This window comes from Erigeron canadensis, chromosome 6 (genome assembly GCF_010389155.1).
Source record: "Erigeron canadensis isolate Cc75 chromosome 6, C_canadensis_v1, whole genome shotgun sequence".
Taxonomy (NCBI): Eukaryota; Viridiplantae; Streptophyta; class Magnoliopsida; order Asterales; family Asteraceae; genus Erigeron; species Erigeron canadensis.
In genome coordinates this window covers 34739839-34756541 of record NC_057766.1, presented here as the reverse complement: position 1 = coordinate 34756541, position 16703 = coordinate 34739839, and the positions used below count along the sequence as shown (strand labels likewise).

Genomic DNA, 16703 nt, shown 5'->3' with positions numbered 1-16703 from the left:
AAATCATATATGATTTTCGATAAATTTTTCATAGTGTATGCTTAAAATCAACTTTGATTTTGAATAAGTTTATTTGTACGGAAGCATATACAAAATCATATATGATTTTGAATATGTTTAATGATACCGAACTCACTTTTTTTTATCTAGATGAATGAATAAAATCATACATGATTTTGTATAGGGTTTTGACACTCTATGCGTAAAATCATTTTTGATTTTAAATGGTTTTCTTTGTATGGAACTCATTTGGTTTTGTCTCAATGTGTTATAAAAAATCATATATGATTTTATATAGGTTTTCTCCAATGTATGCGTAAAATCATTTTTGATTTTGAATAGTTAATTTTGTATATGTTTTTCACAATGTGTGTCATTTTTAATTCTAGGCATAAGGACACAGTTAACTAGAACCTCAATACAAAATCAAATTTGATTGTAGAAACAAAGTTATAAAACACAAATCTATAGAATCTATATACAAAATTGAATATGATTTTACACACACAGTTACAAAAACAGAAATCAATAAAATGTCAATATATAACCAAATATGATTCTGAACATAAATTAAACAATAACAAATAACTTATATAATCATATTTGATTCAATACATAAAATCACACAAACATATACACTTATACTGCACATAAAGGAATTTTAAAGGTATTATCAAACTTTGGTTTAGACATTTCATCAAACACCTTGTATGCAATATTCAATCAAATGTGATTTGATACTAAATCATATATAAGAAACTTTGGTTTAGACATTTTATCAAATACTTTGTAGGCAATATTATACCAAACAACAAAGTCAATTAAATAACCAATAAAATTTAACAAATTCAAATGTTAGAATAGATCTAATCACATGTAATCTAATTACATTTGAATATTTCAAATTTACATAACAAAAAGCCATATATTCGTATTCAATAGATCTTCCGTTGTTAACATCTTCAAGATCAATTGATGATGAATGATAAAGATGATGACGACGATGGCTGTACTATTCTGATTAGAATGTGATGGTGATCTGAACACGGTGGTGGTAGTGGTGGTGGTGGTTATGGTGCTGGTACTGGTGGTGAGAGAGAGAGAAAGAGAGAAAAGCCTGTGTATGTTTTTGTGTGTGTGTGTGTGTGTGTGTGTTTGGATTTGAAAGAAATAACAAAGGAATAAGATAATGTGTAAAAAAATTACTTATTTACCCCTCCGTGTTATTTTTTTTTTATTGCTTTTGATCCAAAGGCTGAGATGTAGCCCTTGGGTTTCACCACTTTTTGTGGTTTCTTTTGATCACAACTCCATATTATGATGCCCAGAGATATATTACGATATGATATTGTGTTTCTGTTTAAAGTTTCTTATTATAATAGGTATTTTGTTATTCTATTAAACGAGAAAATACTTAAATGATATAAAAAAGGTCTTTATAAATAATGCAGCGTAGAGCCATTAAAATTCATGGGACAGCCTTGACTTGGTCCATGCTAGATCTAATTAATAAACCATTGTTGTTAATAAAATTAGAAGAATTAATTAAAATAAAAAACATGCAAATATATAGGCTGATCGATCATAGTTAAATGGATTGCTTAGTATATAAGATACAAATATATATAGAGAGAGTTTCATCACACGTACGTACAACCACTTCTTTATTTCTAAAGTCTAAACACTACTATTCCTTACGATTCATGCATGAATAATATAATAATAATGATAATAATTATCAATATATAGTAATCACACATTAACAGCTGGCTAGCTGCTAGCTAGCTAGCCGCATTATAAGTTTGATTATGCATGAATCATTGATTAATTAAACACCATATATATATATATTTATAAATATATAAGAGTTAAGTTAATAATTAACGTCTTCTAGCAGCGGTTTCCCGTTGGCAGTTAAAGAAGACAGCAGCAACAGGGGATCCAAGATCATTTTCATCAGCGAAACTGCGAGTGCAGAAACCATTCCTTGATGAAGGTGGGCATAATGTCACACTCTGCCTTCCCCTTAATTGTTTAAACAGCACAAACACAAACCTGTGGATCCCTATATTTGGCCTTGGTATTTCATAGCTCACTACCTCTTTTCCTGTACGTAGTGTTCAAGTAGTACATTCATTCATTACTAGCTATATATATACTACTACTACGTACATACCGGCCTCTTTTGTAATTTATATAATCAAACAATATTTATATAAATATGCATGTTTGACATAGATAGCAACTGTAGATATATATATTCATCTGCTCCCTCAGTAGCTAGCTACTGTAGAATGTAGACACACATCTATCATTCATCAAGAGGTGATCAAGTACCGGCCACTACTCTAATACCAATCATCAATAGATGGATTGGTATACTGTGGAGCCTAAGACTGTAAGATCTTAGGTTCAAATCCTGATGTGAGCAAAATGCTCTCAGGAATGGAGACATGGGTTTTCTAATATGGGTTTCCTCTGAAAATAGAGTTGGGTATATGAAGAGTTGAGCCCAAATTTGTCGTTAAAAAAAAAAATACCCACTACTCTATCTCTTTTTTTCCCTACAAGTTCATGCACGTGCATATATAGAAGGAACCTAAGAGGTGGCGGGGGGTCCTCGTCCCTCCAATAAGTTGTGTTTGACACGGTGATTATTTGCTCCGCTAGCTAAGCTTCTCTTTTCCTTTGACAATATATTTGGTATGTACGTGATTTAGAATCTATCTATCTATTGCTCTTTTCAATAGATGAAAGGTTAGTGTATAGAGTGTTGTAATTTTTTATTTTCTTAGATAGATATAATTTATTTTTGCCTTTCAAATTAATTTCCGCTTGATTTTGTTTTGGTGCTCCTATGTCCTATCATACAATTTGGAAAGAAAATCAAAATAAATCTTACCTGATAGCTATTTTGATACCAATTTCTAAGTTCGAGTTTAATTTCGGATTTTTATACCTATTCTACTAAATAAATTTAGAAAATGTTAACTACAATCTTATGAGTTATCATCAAACGCCTATTATGAATGGGTAGTAATTTATACATGAAAAGCCATGTAACCTCTTGAATTATCTCATCGTAAAGTACAATTTTGATGCGCCGAAATAGTTTATATCAACATCCGAGATTCATATTATGTAAAAAATGAAACTAAACGGAAACAAAAGTTGCATACTTGTGGACACACATTGCAACACACACGGTTGGTGAAAACAAAAAAGTAAAACCGTTATCTTGAAAAATATCATAGTTTTCAACCTATTATAACTAAAAACTAAGGTGATTAAAATATTGCATAATAATGTGAGCATTTAATAAAAACCAATATTAATGATATATATTTTTTTTAAAAAGGAAGGATAGTGAAATGTTTATTTGAAAACTAAAATTTCTGTGAAAAATAAAAAACTGACTAAAACACACTATGATCTGAATTTAACATAATGTATGTTAATTGTGTTTTCTAAAAGCACGATATATGTGTGTTTATTATGTAATCCAAAAACACATTGTGTTATGTTTTAAAAAACAGTATATTTTTGATAACGCATTAAAATCAGAAAATTGTTCAAACACACACTGTGATTTGAACTTAACACAATGTGTTTTCTAAAAAGAAAAATTAAAAATACATTGTGTTAAGTTCAAATCACAGTGTGTTTTAGCAAGTTTTCTAGTTTGACGAAAGTTTTAGTTTTCAAATGATCACAACCCATCACAATTTTTCTTTATTTATATAATAGATACCCTCTTCGTCCCATTAAATGTGTCCACTTTTGAATATTCAAAGTCTATTTTTTGTAAGTTTGACCTTAAATATTTTTTATTGGATTATATAATACTTGGCGAAAGTTATACCCAATGAAAACACATCTAAACCTCAATATATTCATATAACTTTCATTAAGTATTATGCAATACAAATACATATAATTTTGGTCAAAATTGTAAAAAAAAGACTTTAAAATTCAAAACTGGACATTATTAATGAGACCGAGGAAGTAGTAGATTTGATACGAAAATTCACTTTTAATTGTTAGTGATGGTTCAAAGTTTGTGAATATAAAAAAGAATAGAAATATTTGAAAATATTAAATTTAGGAAACTTTAAATTTTTATTCTATTTTATTTTATTTTTGTAAAGTGAGTTATGATTAAGACGTGTTGGAGACAATTTTAACCAGAGATTTTCTGGACCTCTAACCCCCTCCTTATGGAAAATTCCTTTGAGATGAGAACCCCAAGACTCGAACCTGAGACCTTGGATAAACTCACTCTGGGGCCCACATAATGGCTTTAGAAGATACCCCTGGCCACTGGGGTTTAAGCCAGTGGTTTAGGATACTCTAAATAGTTATATAATAAATTTAAAAGCACTGAAAATATGTGATAACCTTTTTTTTTCTTTCAGTAACTTATATATCTCTTATTTTGTGTTATAATTACAGTATGTATATATAGGGGAAAGATAATTTGAGACCAACTAAAAAAAGTCTAAAAAAGGACCATTGATTTTCGTAAGTTACACACCACTATCATGATCTACTACAATATACAAGACTTTTTTGTAAAAACGCTAAGACTTTTCAGCGACGGGCCCACAGAAAAATCATATATAAGTTAACTTACACATGTGTAAGTTAACTTAACCGTTAACTTTCAACATGAGATTATTCTTTATAATATAGTATAGATAAAAATGAGTGACATCTCTACTACAGTATAACATAACCGTCTCTACTACAGTATAACTTTTGATACATACACATGGTACCATAATCATGTTTTATAACGCATAATTAATTATTTAAACAGATAGAATTATGTCATTCTACATCATGTTTTAATTCTGTTTTTTTTTCTTTTGGTTAATAGCTCATGTTTTAATTTTATGTAAACTAGTTTTTAAACAAAACATATATAAATACAAATAATGGCAAAAGGAAGGTGGAAATAGTGTATGAAGAAGGTACCAAATGAGGAGTCCGTTGTGCCTGGTATATCTGTGACAATCCTGTGAAAGGAACAAACGTTGTCAATACATTATTGGTTGTCCCATGTTAAAACTGGTAAACAACATGAGCCTGACATATTGCTTTTTTAGTAGACCCTCTTTATACACTACGTACTGTTGCTTTTCTTTTTCTTTGGTTGTTCACATCCTTGTGTTCAGTCTCAAATTCTCTCTGGTCAAATATTCCGTACCCATATATTTCTTCCTGGTTTGTTGCTTTATACTGTTATACTATTACTACTAGATGATCATCAAAGATCGTAGCTAGATTAATTGTGATACTGGATATGTCCCAAAAGTACGATTTCATAAAGCAAATTAAGTGATACATATACGTACCATTTATTTTAATACATTTACTACAGTTATATATTACTGACTTCTACTTTTTTTAAAATATATATTACGACTATAAGTTGTGTATTTTGTATATGTATAGAAAAAATGTGATAGGTAATTAGGTATATCATCTCCCTATCTAAAATTAAAGAGTTAAATGGATACAAGGAAATTGTGTGTAAATTAACCGTAAGAATCATTTTGATTTTGTCATTTTGATATCAATAATCCTAAAGTTTAAACAAGCTATGGTCAAAAAGTATAATATAAAAAGTGTAGTTACATTTGCATGTCGGTAGATCGACATCGACTCCGGCCTATTAAGAACAATTTAAGCACATACCAAATTAACTTAATTAAATCAGACTATCAGAGTTGTCTTTAAGCACATACCAAATTAACATAAAAAGTGTAGTTACGTACATTTACATTTCGCGGTAGACCCTCTTTATTGCGGGATTGATAAATAAGCAATTAATTTGTATATGTACGTACGTACTTATCATCGTTTCAATTCTAAATTTCTGGTGAAGCTGACGTAATTAAAAAAAGTTTCGCATGACTCATGCCATTTAAATACATGGATCAATGAAACTTGTCATATAATAAGGATGATAAATTTGAGAAGCATAATAAAAGTTATATAAGTATATAATTTTGGTTTAGAATAATGACAAAATAATGGAAGTATGTATTTAGCTAAATTGCTAATAAAAGTCTTTCATATTCAATGATTAGATTCCGATGCAAATATCATGGGAATACTATTGGCATTTATATATATATATATATATATATATATCTGCTCCTAAAGGGATTAGCAAAAGTCAAATTCTAAAACTTGTGTAACGATTACTCCTAATATATTGTTAACGATTTAAAGAAGGCTACTAATTAACAAGAACTAAAATTACCACGTTTAATTAAACAGCCAAGGTAGCTAGTTTACATCATTACGTACATATATTCGATCAGATAGTTTAATATTGTACGTTCAAAATTTCAAATACTTATTTGACCTTAATTCAATATTTTTCAAGTCCATCTATTATCTTGAGTTAATTAATTAAGCATGTAGCAACCCTTCTCAAGAGCCTAATTATTATTTCATTTATACTATGGAAGAGTATCGAATGAGAATGGGAATCGGTTTACAAAGCTTAAATTCAAGGAATATGTTTCTACAAGTGTATAAATTTATAATCAAATAGCTATAGAATTATTTCAATTCGGCAACGTAAGATATATGTGGTTCAATAATTCATTGGATGTCTAAACCTATAAATTTATATAAAACATTAGGGTTTCAAGCCATAATAATTTATATAAATCTAATTATCTTAAGATTCCAATGTTTTCGAGGTTATATATGTTGCAAAAACAAAAAAGAAAGCTTATATATACTCCGTAACTAAATTAGAAAAAGTACTATTCGATAGATTAACCTTGGTCAGTCCCAAGTCAGACCAAATAACTAATAATCCATTTCACCATCTCTCCCGTACGTCTAGCACATCAAAATCTTAATAATTATACAACACATCCTTATTTGGTTCATGTTTCCAAGATTTGAGAATGTATAAAATGTTATGAGTTAACTAGGGTTTGACTATCATGAGCCCTTGATTCAATTCTTTCTACCACATTCAACCTGGCTAGCTAAGGGTAATTTACCACTACCTAAGTACAATTTTGGAGTTTTCCAAAAGGTCTAGAGACAATCATGGCATACCCCGGTTAGACCAGTACATATCTGAATCAAAAACTCGACTTCTCCGGATAACATGAATATTAGGGATCAAACCCTATTAATTAAATTGTATATCCGTTAATTAGCCTTGGACATTATTACAACCAAGAAGGTGATGAAGAGTTCCAAACCCATGGCATGGAAGAACAAAATTTATCATCATAATTTAACTTAAAAAAAAAAAGATAAATTAAGAAACTACTAATTAATAATTAGGAACACGCAAAAGAACCAATTAACAAAGGTATATATGTAACTGAGTTAATAATTATACCAGTGCAAACGCTCTCTAAGATATGGATCACTTGGACCCGGAACATCTGGGTCTGTCATAATCTGCAATTTAATCAAAACTTGGATTTAATTTCTTCGTATATATGTACATTTATATATATGCCAAATTAAGGTTATCTGGCTATAATAGTATTATTATCCAAGATCATAGCTAGGTTCATGGATTTTGTTTTAGTTTGAGAATAACGATTAATGTTTGTCAAAATCTCTACTATTACGTACGTACCAGTGTAAAGAAGGATCTCATATCACCGCCACGAACATCGACCTTAGGTTTAGCGGTAACAGATGAAGGGAAAAGCTCATGCCCATTGTAAACTTGCTTTGAAGAGTTGTATGTGACAGACATCTCTACACATGGAGTGAAGTTATCCACTACATCTCCTATCACCCTTCCAACCACAAGAGGATCCGACATATTTGCCATGAATTAATGTAACACTATTACTAATACGTACGTACTAAATTATAATTATATGAGACAAGGCTTGAAGCTAAGGAGACTTAATGATTTGAGACCAAATGGTTAGAGAACTACCCCTTTATATATACTTCATTTTTAGTGTTGGGGGAACACGTATAAATATTTCACCCCACAACGAGCTTTTAGTAGTTTGTACGTGTTAATTATATTCTCGCATTTTGTTTTTTATATATAATATCTAATCCGCCCGAGTGATACCCGAGTAATTTTAAAATATGATGTCATATTATAATATAAAAATAAAGTGATAAAATAAACTATTATGCAAAAACAAAACCATACTGAAACATATAAGTTATTTGTAAATATGTTGAAAGAATTACAATTGGTAAAAATTGCAAAGTTATGAAGTTATTTGGAAAATTTTGAGAAAAGAAGAAGACGTTGTAGTTTTTGTCCTTTTACAAAAAAAAAATTAATAATAAAAATGAGAAAAGTTTTCACCCGTTGATAATTTAAAGTGTATAATTAAAATCTTATATAATGTCCTCAAAATTTTAATGTGTTATTTTATCATATTAAAGATCTAGTGGATATTCAATATAATTTTATATTAATGACAATACTTTTGACATTTCAAATGATAATTTACACATATTAAGTTAGAAAGTTTGTTATGAAAAATAATGTCATAATCAAATTAAAAGAAATTAAATAAGTGATTATAAGGATGTGTGGAATTGACACGTAGATCATTTTTTAAAAAATGTTATGTCATCACAATCTTTTTTATTTATATAAAAGAATATTGATCTCGTGGAATCTTTAGCTAGCTAGTTGATTTCTAAATACTTAAAAACGTTCGTATAGTATATCTTTATCTTTATAGTAAATAAAGAAGGATTGTCTTCTTAAAGTATTTTTTTTTTAAATATGATGTGGCAAACCCACGTATTTTTTATAAAAAGATTTCCTTTAATTTATTTTAATGTCAGATATATCAACACAAAAAAACCTACTATTAAATGTTTATTTAAAATTCATAATCTTTTATGGGAGACAAAGAAAATTATTATTTCTTCTATAATTTTATGAAATGTCTTTTTAATTTTAATGTAATTAGTACCCTCATTTTATGTATTTTTGTGTCAGTCGATTCACTATCTTTATATTAATATCAAGTTATAATATCTGTAACAAAAGTTATATACAATTTTTTGGTTTTAAAATTAAAACTAAAATATCTGAGTTGAACCCGAGTTAATTAGCTAGTAGTATCATTACAACATAAAAGCCTTTTAATGAGAGCAATATAATCCTCGCAAATCACAATAGATCAAATAATACTTGCTATAGATACATATATACTAGATTTAGAATCATATCATTCTAGATTAAATCACACGTTGTATGGAGCTGAACGTAAATTAAATAAATAGTTAATTACAGAAATCGTCCATGTCGTGGTACTCAGCTTGCAGGTTCATCCCTAACTTTTAAAAATTATAGTTTTAGTCCAAAAAACTTGCCTTCATCAACAGTTTTAGTTATGGTCAAAAACGTCCGTTTAAAACCAGATCACGTGATTCACACGTGATGGGTAATCTCGTAAATTGACTTACTAATACCAAAAGTTAATTACAACAATCATCCCTGTTGTGAATCATCACTTGCAACTTTCATCCTAACTTTCAAAAATATAGTTTTGGTCCAGCCTTCTTCAACCTTTATCATAATCATCAACAATAAGTAGATGTATAACAAACTCCAGAAATCAAAAGCAACCCAGAAATCATCAACAATAAGTAGATGTATAACAAAAGTTTTAACATAAAAGTTAAAATTCATAAACAACCCAAAAATCAAAAGCAAATATTCAATACACATATCCAATAATATATGTATAACAAAACAATTAATAATGTTATTGTTCATAATAATAAACAATCCCTACCTATCTCTCTATTTTTCTCTTTGAACAAGATATGTTCTTAACCATCATCACTTCTCGTCACCACCACTTGCACCACCACATATATACATAGATGTAGATGGATATATGTATATATAGATCTTGAAGAAAAGGTACATCGATCGGTTCCTAGCCACCACCACTCCCATCGACGAATTTGATTTATGTATAAATTTGATATATAGATGTATGTATGTATGTATAAATTTTTGAATAGAAATAAATTTGGTTGTTAGGAGATGTATGAATATAGATACATTTTAGATATACATGAGATGTTAGTTGTTGTTGTTGATGATGATGATGATAATTGAAGGAGTTAGAGTTAATTACACTTTTGGTCTATATATTAATGAAATGACTAAATTGCCCATCACGTGCCCTGGTTTAAACGGACGTTTATGGCCAGGATTAAAACTGTTGACGGATTAAAGTTTTTTAGACTAAAACTGTAATTTTTGAAAGTTAGGGATGAAACCTGCAAGCTGGGTATCACGACATGAACGATTTCTGTAATTAACTCTTAAATAAATAACTAATATTTATGGCATATTCGTAGTTTATGATAATATAAAAACTGTGAGATTACGAACTGATTAAATATATAATGATATCTAATATATAATGAACCAAAATATTAACAAATTATAAAAATCTTCATTATTATCTATATTTAAAATTCATATCATTTTATAAAAAATGGTTTAAATGTTTCATGCTCTAATACTTGGGATGTTATAATTGAAGTTAAAATTTAAATTTATCGATAAGATTTCTTTAGAGATTAATAATTGACCTAAAATGACACATGATCTAAAAGTTAGGTGTGAAACATGTTAATATCAAAAGTTATTGTCAATATATTTTGTTTTTAGGAGAAAATCTGACACGGGGGAAAGGGGAAAAAATATATGCTTGCTCTAGTGTAACATAGTTTATTCTGATTTTGCGAAAGTATAAGAAAAAAAAAAAACATAGTGGTTCAAGTGGTAATGTTACTCTTGCTATGTAAGAGGTCAATGGTTTGATCGTAACAACTGACTATTTTACATTTATTTATTAGCTATTAAGATTAAAATAGAATTTTATTTATTAGTGACTAGGATTAAAATATAATAAATTGAAATATAATTAAATGGCAAATATATAGAAAATTGTCACCTATGCAAAAAGATAATTAATTTGTAAAAAAAAAAATGCTAGCTACATAAAATCTGGAATATTCTCTTTTAGTTATATAAAAAGATATACGACAAGTTAACAATATTTTTAAGAAAAACAATATAATCGATTTAGTTTTCAAGAAACAATTGTACCATCCATATATAACTTTTTGTCCTATCGTTTTTAACAAATATTATCACATCAAAATTAAACCATCTTCTCACTATTACAACTTGTTTTATTTTTATTATTATTGTTGTTATTATCTACGAATTTAAGATCTTACCGTATGTCACAATTTACTCGATACTCAATTAATATATTCAAAATAAATTGAAGCATATACTTATCCCTTCATTTGACCGGTGCCCGGTGGCTACCACCTTAACCCAAATTTACCCCTTCACCAATGAGGTTTAGTTGTCACCAAAACGTTACAATTGGTCTTAAAAAACTATACTCCGTAATTGGAGAATACTTAGAAATTTAACCTTTAGTTTTTGCCTTCAATTATTTAATCAAACTTTATTGTTTTACTTTATCTATCACTAAATTAATTTATATACTTATACACTACAAGAAAAATGTCGTTTAATGACCACTTTGTTTAGTAACAACTAAAATTTGGTCACTAATAATCTTATTTAGTTATCATTAAGAAAAAATGGTCACTAAATTTGGCCACTAAACAAAATTATTGGCCAAAAGATAACATTTTTTTGTCTCTAAACAAAATTAATGACGGATCTTTAGTGACGAAAAGTGATCACTCAAAATTTGGTCACTAATTTATCATAATGACCAAATTTTCGTCACTTTTCGTCACTAATTTTGGTCATTATGATAAATTAGTGACCAAAATTTTGAGTGGTCACTTTTCGTCACTAATTTTGTTTAGAGACAAAAAAATGTCATTTTTTGGCCACTAATTTTGTTTAGTGATCACTTATTTTTAATAGTAACTAAATTAGGTTATTAGTGACCCAATTTTAGTTGTCATTAAACAAAGTCGTTATTAATAGACATTTTTCTTGTAGTGATATTTTATAACTTTGAAATGTAAACCGTTATTTTCAAAACCATTTATAAAATTAAATATATTTTTCTTGTTATAACGAACAATCGTTTAATATTTGCATCATGATGTTTTGTACATGTACTATGTTAGTATTATGATGAAGATTTTAATATTTAATTTTAGACAAAGCGCATACCGCTTGTTTGTGTGCATTCACATGTATATTATGAACTAGATTATTAACCCGCGTAACACGCGGATGAACATATATAATAATAACATGTCAAAGATTCAAGGATGTAGATAAATTTAAATGTTTGAAAGTGGGGATGTTATCAAAATTATTGTATCCGCTATATATTAATATTATTTTATTTAAACATCTTAATATATTAACGATATATAACAAAAAGCATAAATTAAATATTTATTATGTGATATCATAAATTTTCAATACAAAATCACAATTTTAGTAATAACGTTTTTAATTTTTATTTGTAACAAAACTAAATATATGTTTTATATTTGTTTAGTAACATAAATTTAAATTTATTTAAGATAAATGTGAATTATTCGTGAATATCAGGTGTCTGACATATGTTATCTTAATTGTGTGTGTAATTTTTTAATTACATTAATTAACCTTAAAAAAATAATAAAATTATGAAAGCCATATAAAAGTTTTAATATCAAAATAATTTAATATTATATTAACAACGTAAAGTAAAATATTGAAAATGAACTTTTCCGAAATTATAGTATTAAACTTTATGCATAATAACACAAGAAGTTATATATATTATTTAGTGAAATGTATTTGGAGACTTCAACTTTTAAACATTTTTATATTTTTGTTTGGCCTTATTATTCCATTTTCAAAATTTGCTAAATATTATAATCTTTATATTTTGGTATGTTAAATAATCCTACCGCAATGGTCGGTGAAACAATCATCGATCACATCACTTGCTTTATATACTAATTAAAGTTTATAAATTTTGTTCTTGAATTTGATTAACCGATTATTTATAACTTTCTAAGACTTACCACATATGTTTGTACGTTTCTATAAAAAAAAAAATTAAAAGAAATTGTACTAAGTGATAAATTGAATATCAAGATAAACAGATTTGTCTAAGCCAATCAACAACAAAAAACATATCTATTTAGAAAAAGATGAGCAAGAACTACACATAATTACATGGGATGAGTTATTATGATATATATAAACTTTTGTTAAATCATATATTTTTTCTCAACCAACATTTATGATTTTTTTATGACATACCAGTATGTATTACTTATCGCTATGTATTTCTCAACCAATATAAACGATTTTTTATGACATAATATAGTGATCCTAATATATAGCAGCGTGAGTATTATGTTAGTTTTTAAATTTGTAGACTTTCACATGCGGTTTGAAAATTCGAACATGGCTTTTGTAAATAATGTGTTTACGAACTCTTCTTTACAAGAGTTTGTAAAATAAAAAAGATAAATTTAAAATTCATGTTGAAAAAAATTATAAACTTAAATGTACACTTATCAATTTAAAACCCAATATGTATACAATGTTAAATAACTATAAATCAAATTTATATTTTTAAGAAAAATAAAATATACCTAGTAAATTGAAACAAAATTATATAACATACTATAAATAAAAGGTAATATACGATTGTTTAAACTAACATGAAAAAATTAAATAAAACTTAACGAACTAAGAATAAAGAAAAGAACAAATAAATATTGAAAAAAAAAACTAAGACAAAAAAAATCAATCAGAATTTAGTTTGTAATAACTTAATAATATAATAATAAATAGTTTGAAAAGTTTATAATAACTTAATAATATAATAATAAATAGTTTGAAAAAAAAGAAGAATATATAACAATGTAAGTGAACATTTGTTGTTAAGGTACTAATTTAGAACAAATATTTTATTAGTTAGTTGATTATTAGTTTATTTTAACTAATCAACTAATCATAACATGTTTATTAAAAAAGGAAGATGAGGTAATCAAAACAATCTAAAGGTTACATTTTAATTTTATTTTTCATTTAATGGTTGTGGATTTTTTAAAAAGGAATTTAGAGGGCTCTTTTATATTTATTGTAAGATATAAATTAAGGCAAAATAGACTTATTACTAGGTATTATGTACCAATATTTTAGACACATCTATTTCCACAAAAAGTAATAACAACTGGAGTATATATAAAATGTACAAAAGATGTGATGGCATTGTGTTCGAACATTCCTCATTAGAAGATTCTCATTAGACCATTTACTATAAGTGGAAATTAAAATTATTATAAAACTTTATTATACAAAAGACTTGAGTATAAAGCGAATTCCACCATAATCAAAATTACAAAATATAATTATTTGTATGCCAAAACACAAGGATATATAAGAATAGGAAAGAATTTGACAAAAACGAAAAGAGTTTGCGGTGGTGAGAGGTCTTATCATCAAAGCAAAAGACACTCGGAGACTTCCATTTTCTCTATTTATTCATAAACTATTTATCAAACAACCTTTGTCTAGCCTATAAAGGGTTTATTATTAAGTATAAAGTACTAAGTTTAATTAGTTTATTTTATTTTATTGTAAAATTAACTTATTGTCTCATGTAATATACGGATAAACATATATTTATACGGATAAACATATATTATTACACACATGTTATTTTTTAATTTATAATGTTGTAAGTTTACTTTACAATCATAGATAAAATGATACATTGAAAAATAGTGATGTTATAATTTTTATAATCTTAAAAGTCTTTTTTATTATTGTATGCACAATCTACATATATGGAAATTTCTAATATATTAGTTGAAAACTTAAAAAAAAAATGTATAAAAAAACCAACAAATAAACTGAATATAAAAACCCCAAATGTGCTTTCCGCTGTATGCTCGTTTGTTCTTAACTGCTTTCGAAAGCAATGGTGGCTAGGAATGGCTTCAGTCAGGTCATCGATTCACCTTGCAAACGCGATACTAAGTGTCAAATTTGAATATAAAGTAAAACGGGTTGTAACCAAAAAAAACTGATTGAAAGTTTTTAATATAACAACTAAAAACCTAAATATAAATATATATAATATATATATATATACAAAAAACCAAGCCCAACTGGACATTTAATGACTCTTATGTCTTTAAGCCAAATGTTGGTTACATGTTCAAAACCTTTGAAAGGCATATTGAGAAGTCTTTGCCAATGAGGTGGAGCATAGAGGTTTTCTCTAGCATTAACTAGTTTCTTCCAAAACAAGTAGTAGGACTTCCACCGCTAGTCATGCCCTCAGATTGACTATGTTGGTGACGTGGTCAATCTCTACCGGACGATGAAGAGGCATGCCGCTGAGTCCAATCGCCACTGCCGTTTCAAAAAAAAACTTAGTTTAAGGAAAATCTTAACAAAACGTTATAAATAGAGGTTTCATGTTTGCTTATAAAATCTCTAAAACTATCATATGGTATATATCCAAGTGACACTACCAATATGTATAGATTAAGTTAAATTAATAACATTATCTATACTACATTAAAAAAAAAAAATTATTCTAACAAGTTGTTAACAACCATAATACTCCTATCATTTTGTTCATTAATTTGAATATATGTATCTAATATACTTATAATATTATTAATTAAATTATTTATAATATATATTTTTTACGAGACCCGTTTATTTTTTAACCATTAAGTGATTCAGTTGATAAAGTGACTTAATGAATAAATAATATCTGTATGAAGTTAGTCGATATAATTGTTTTTTTTTTTTAATTAGTCAAATAAACAAGTATATTTGATTGATTTAATGAGTTGAAAATATTTTTTTATTAAATTCATTAAGTTTTATTAATTAATAATATCGCTACCACTATCACAGTCGTCGTCATTGCGGTGTCGTCTGGGCATGCAACTAGTAGTTATAACTTCATATATGCTCTTAGCGAGTGTAATGATCAAACCTATACAATGGCGGTTTTAAAAATTCAAACACCCTGGTCAGAGCAAAAAAAAAAAATGCTCCTAATTCAAATTCAAATATAAATATATATAAACAATTTTTTTTTGTAAATGATAACTAACATTAGGGTATGTTACAAAACTCATACATGAGATTTGTTCGAAACTACACTAATCATTCCTACAATTTAAAAATTATGCGAGACATACTCATTGTTGTCAAAAACTTACACTGACCACACTTATCACTAACGATTGTCTATTTGGCCGTTAAGTCAAGTCATGTACCGTGCATGTGGGGTATCAAAACCGTAATTCCGTACCTACTTTAGATATTATCCTTGTAATTCACCATAAATATAATTATTAAGAATTTTATAGTTTTATTTATACTTCAATTATTAAGTTGGACAATCAAATTTATTATGAAAAAATAGTTTTTTTTTAATGAAAACTATATCGAGAATTGATACAAGAAGGCATTTATTATTATATATGTCATTATTATTTTGTTATTTGCATCTAGTGAATATAACAAGGATGAGAATCATGAAAACCATTAAAATTTTCACTTTTATAATATTTTATTATTATTTTATTTTTTTATGATTTATTATTTTTTAATAAAAACCTATTTAGACAGATACAAAAAATATATATATATATAAATTTTTCGTATGGTTTGATGACATCCCCTTCAGATTAGAGGGGTAAAGCAAAGTTGAAGACTC

The 16703-nt window shown here is 27.3% G+C and overlaps 1 protein-coding gene across 1 annotated transcript; it reads right to left on the bottom strand.

The window, feature by feature from the left end:
* Positions 1 to 1880: 1880 nt before the first annotated feature.
* LOC122603495 (CEN-like protein 2) lies at positions 1881 to 7828 on the bottom strand. The gene is made up of 4 exons (XM_043776209.1): positions 7628 to 7828; positions 7382 to 7443; positions 4978 to 5018; positions 1881 to 2107 (listed from the first exon to the last, which is right to left on the bottom strand). Exons 1-4 carry the CDS (start codon positions 7826 to 7828, stop codon positions 1881 to 1883), a joined length of 531 nt encoding a protein of 176 aa, XP_043632144.1.
* Positions 7829 to 16703: the final 8875 nt, after the last annotated feature.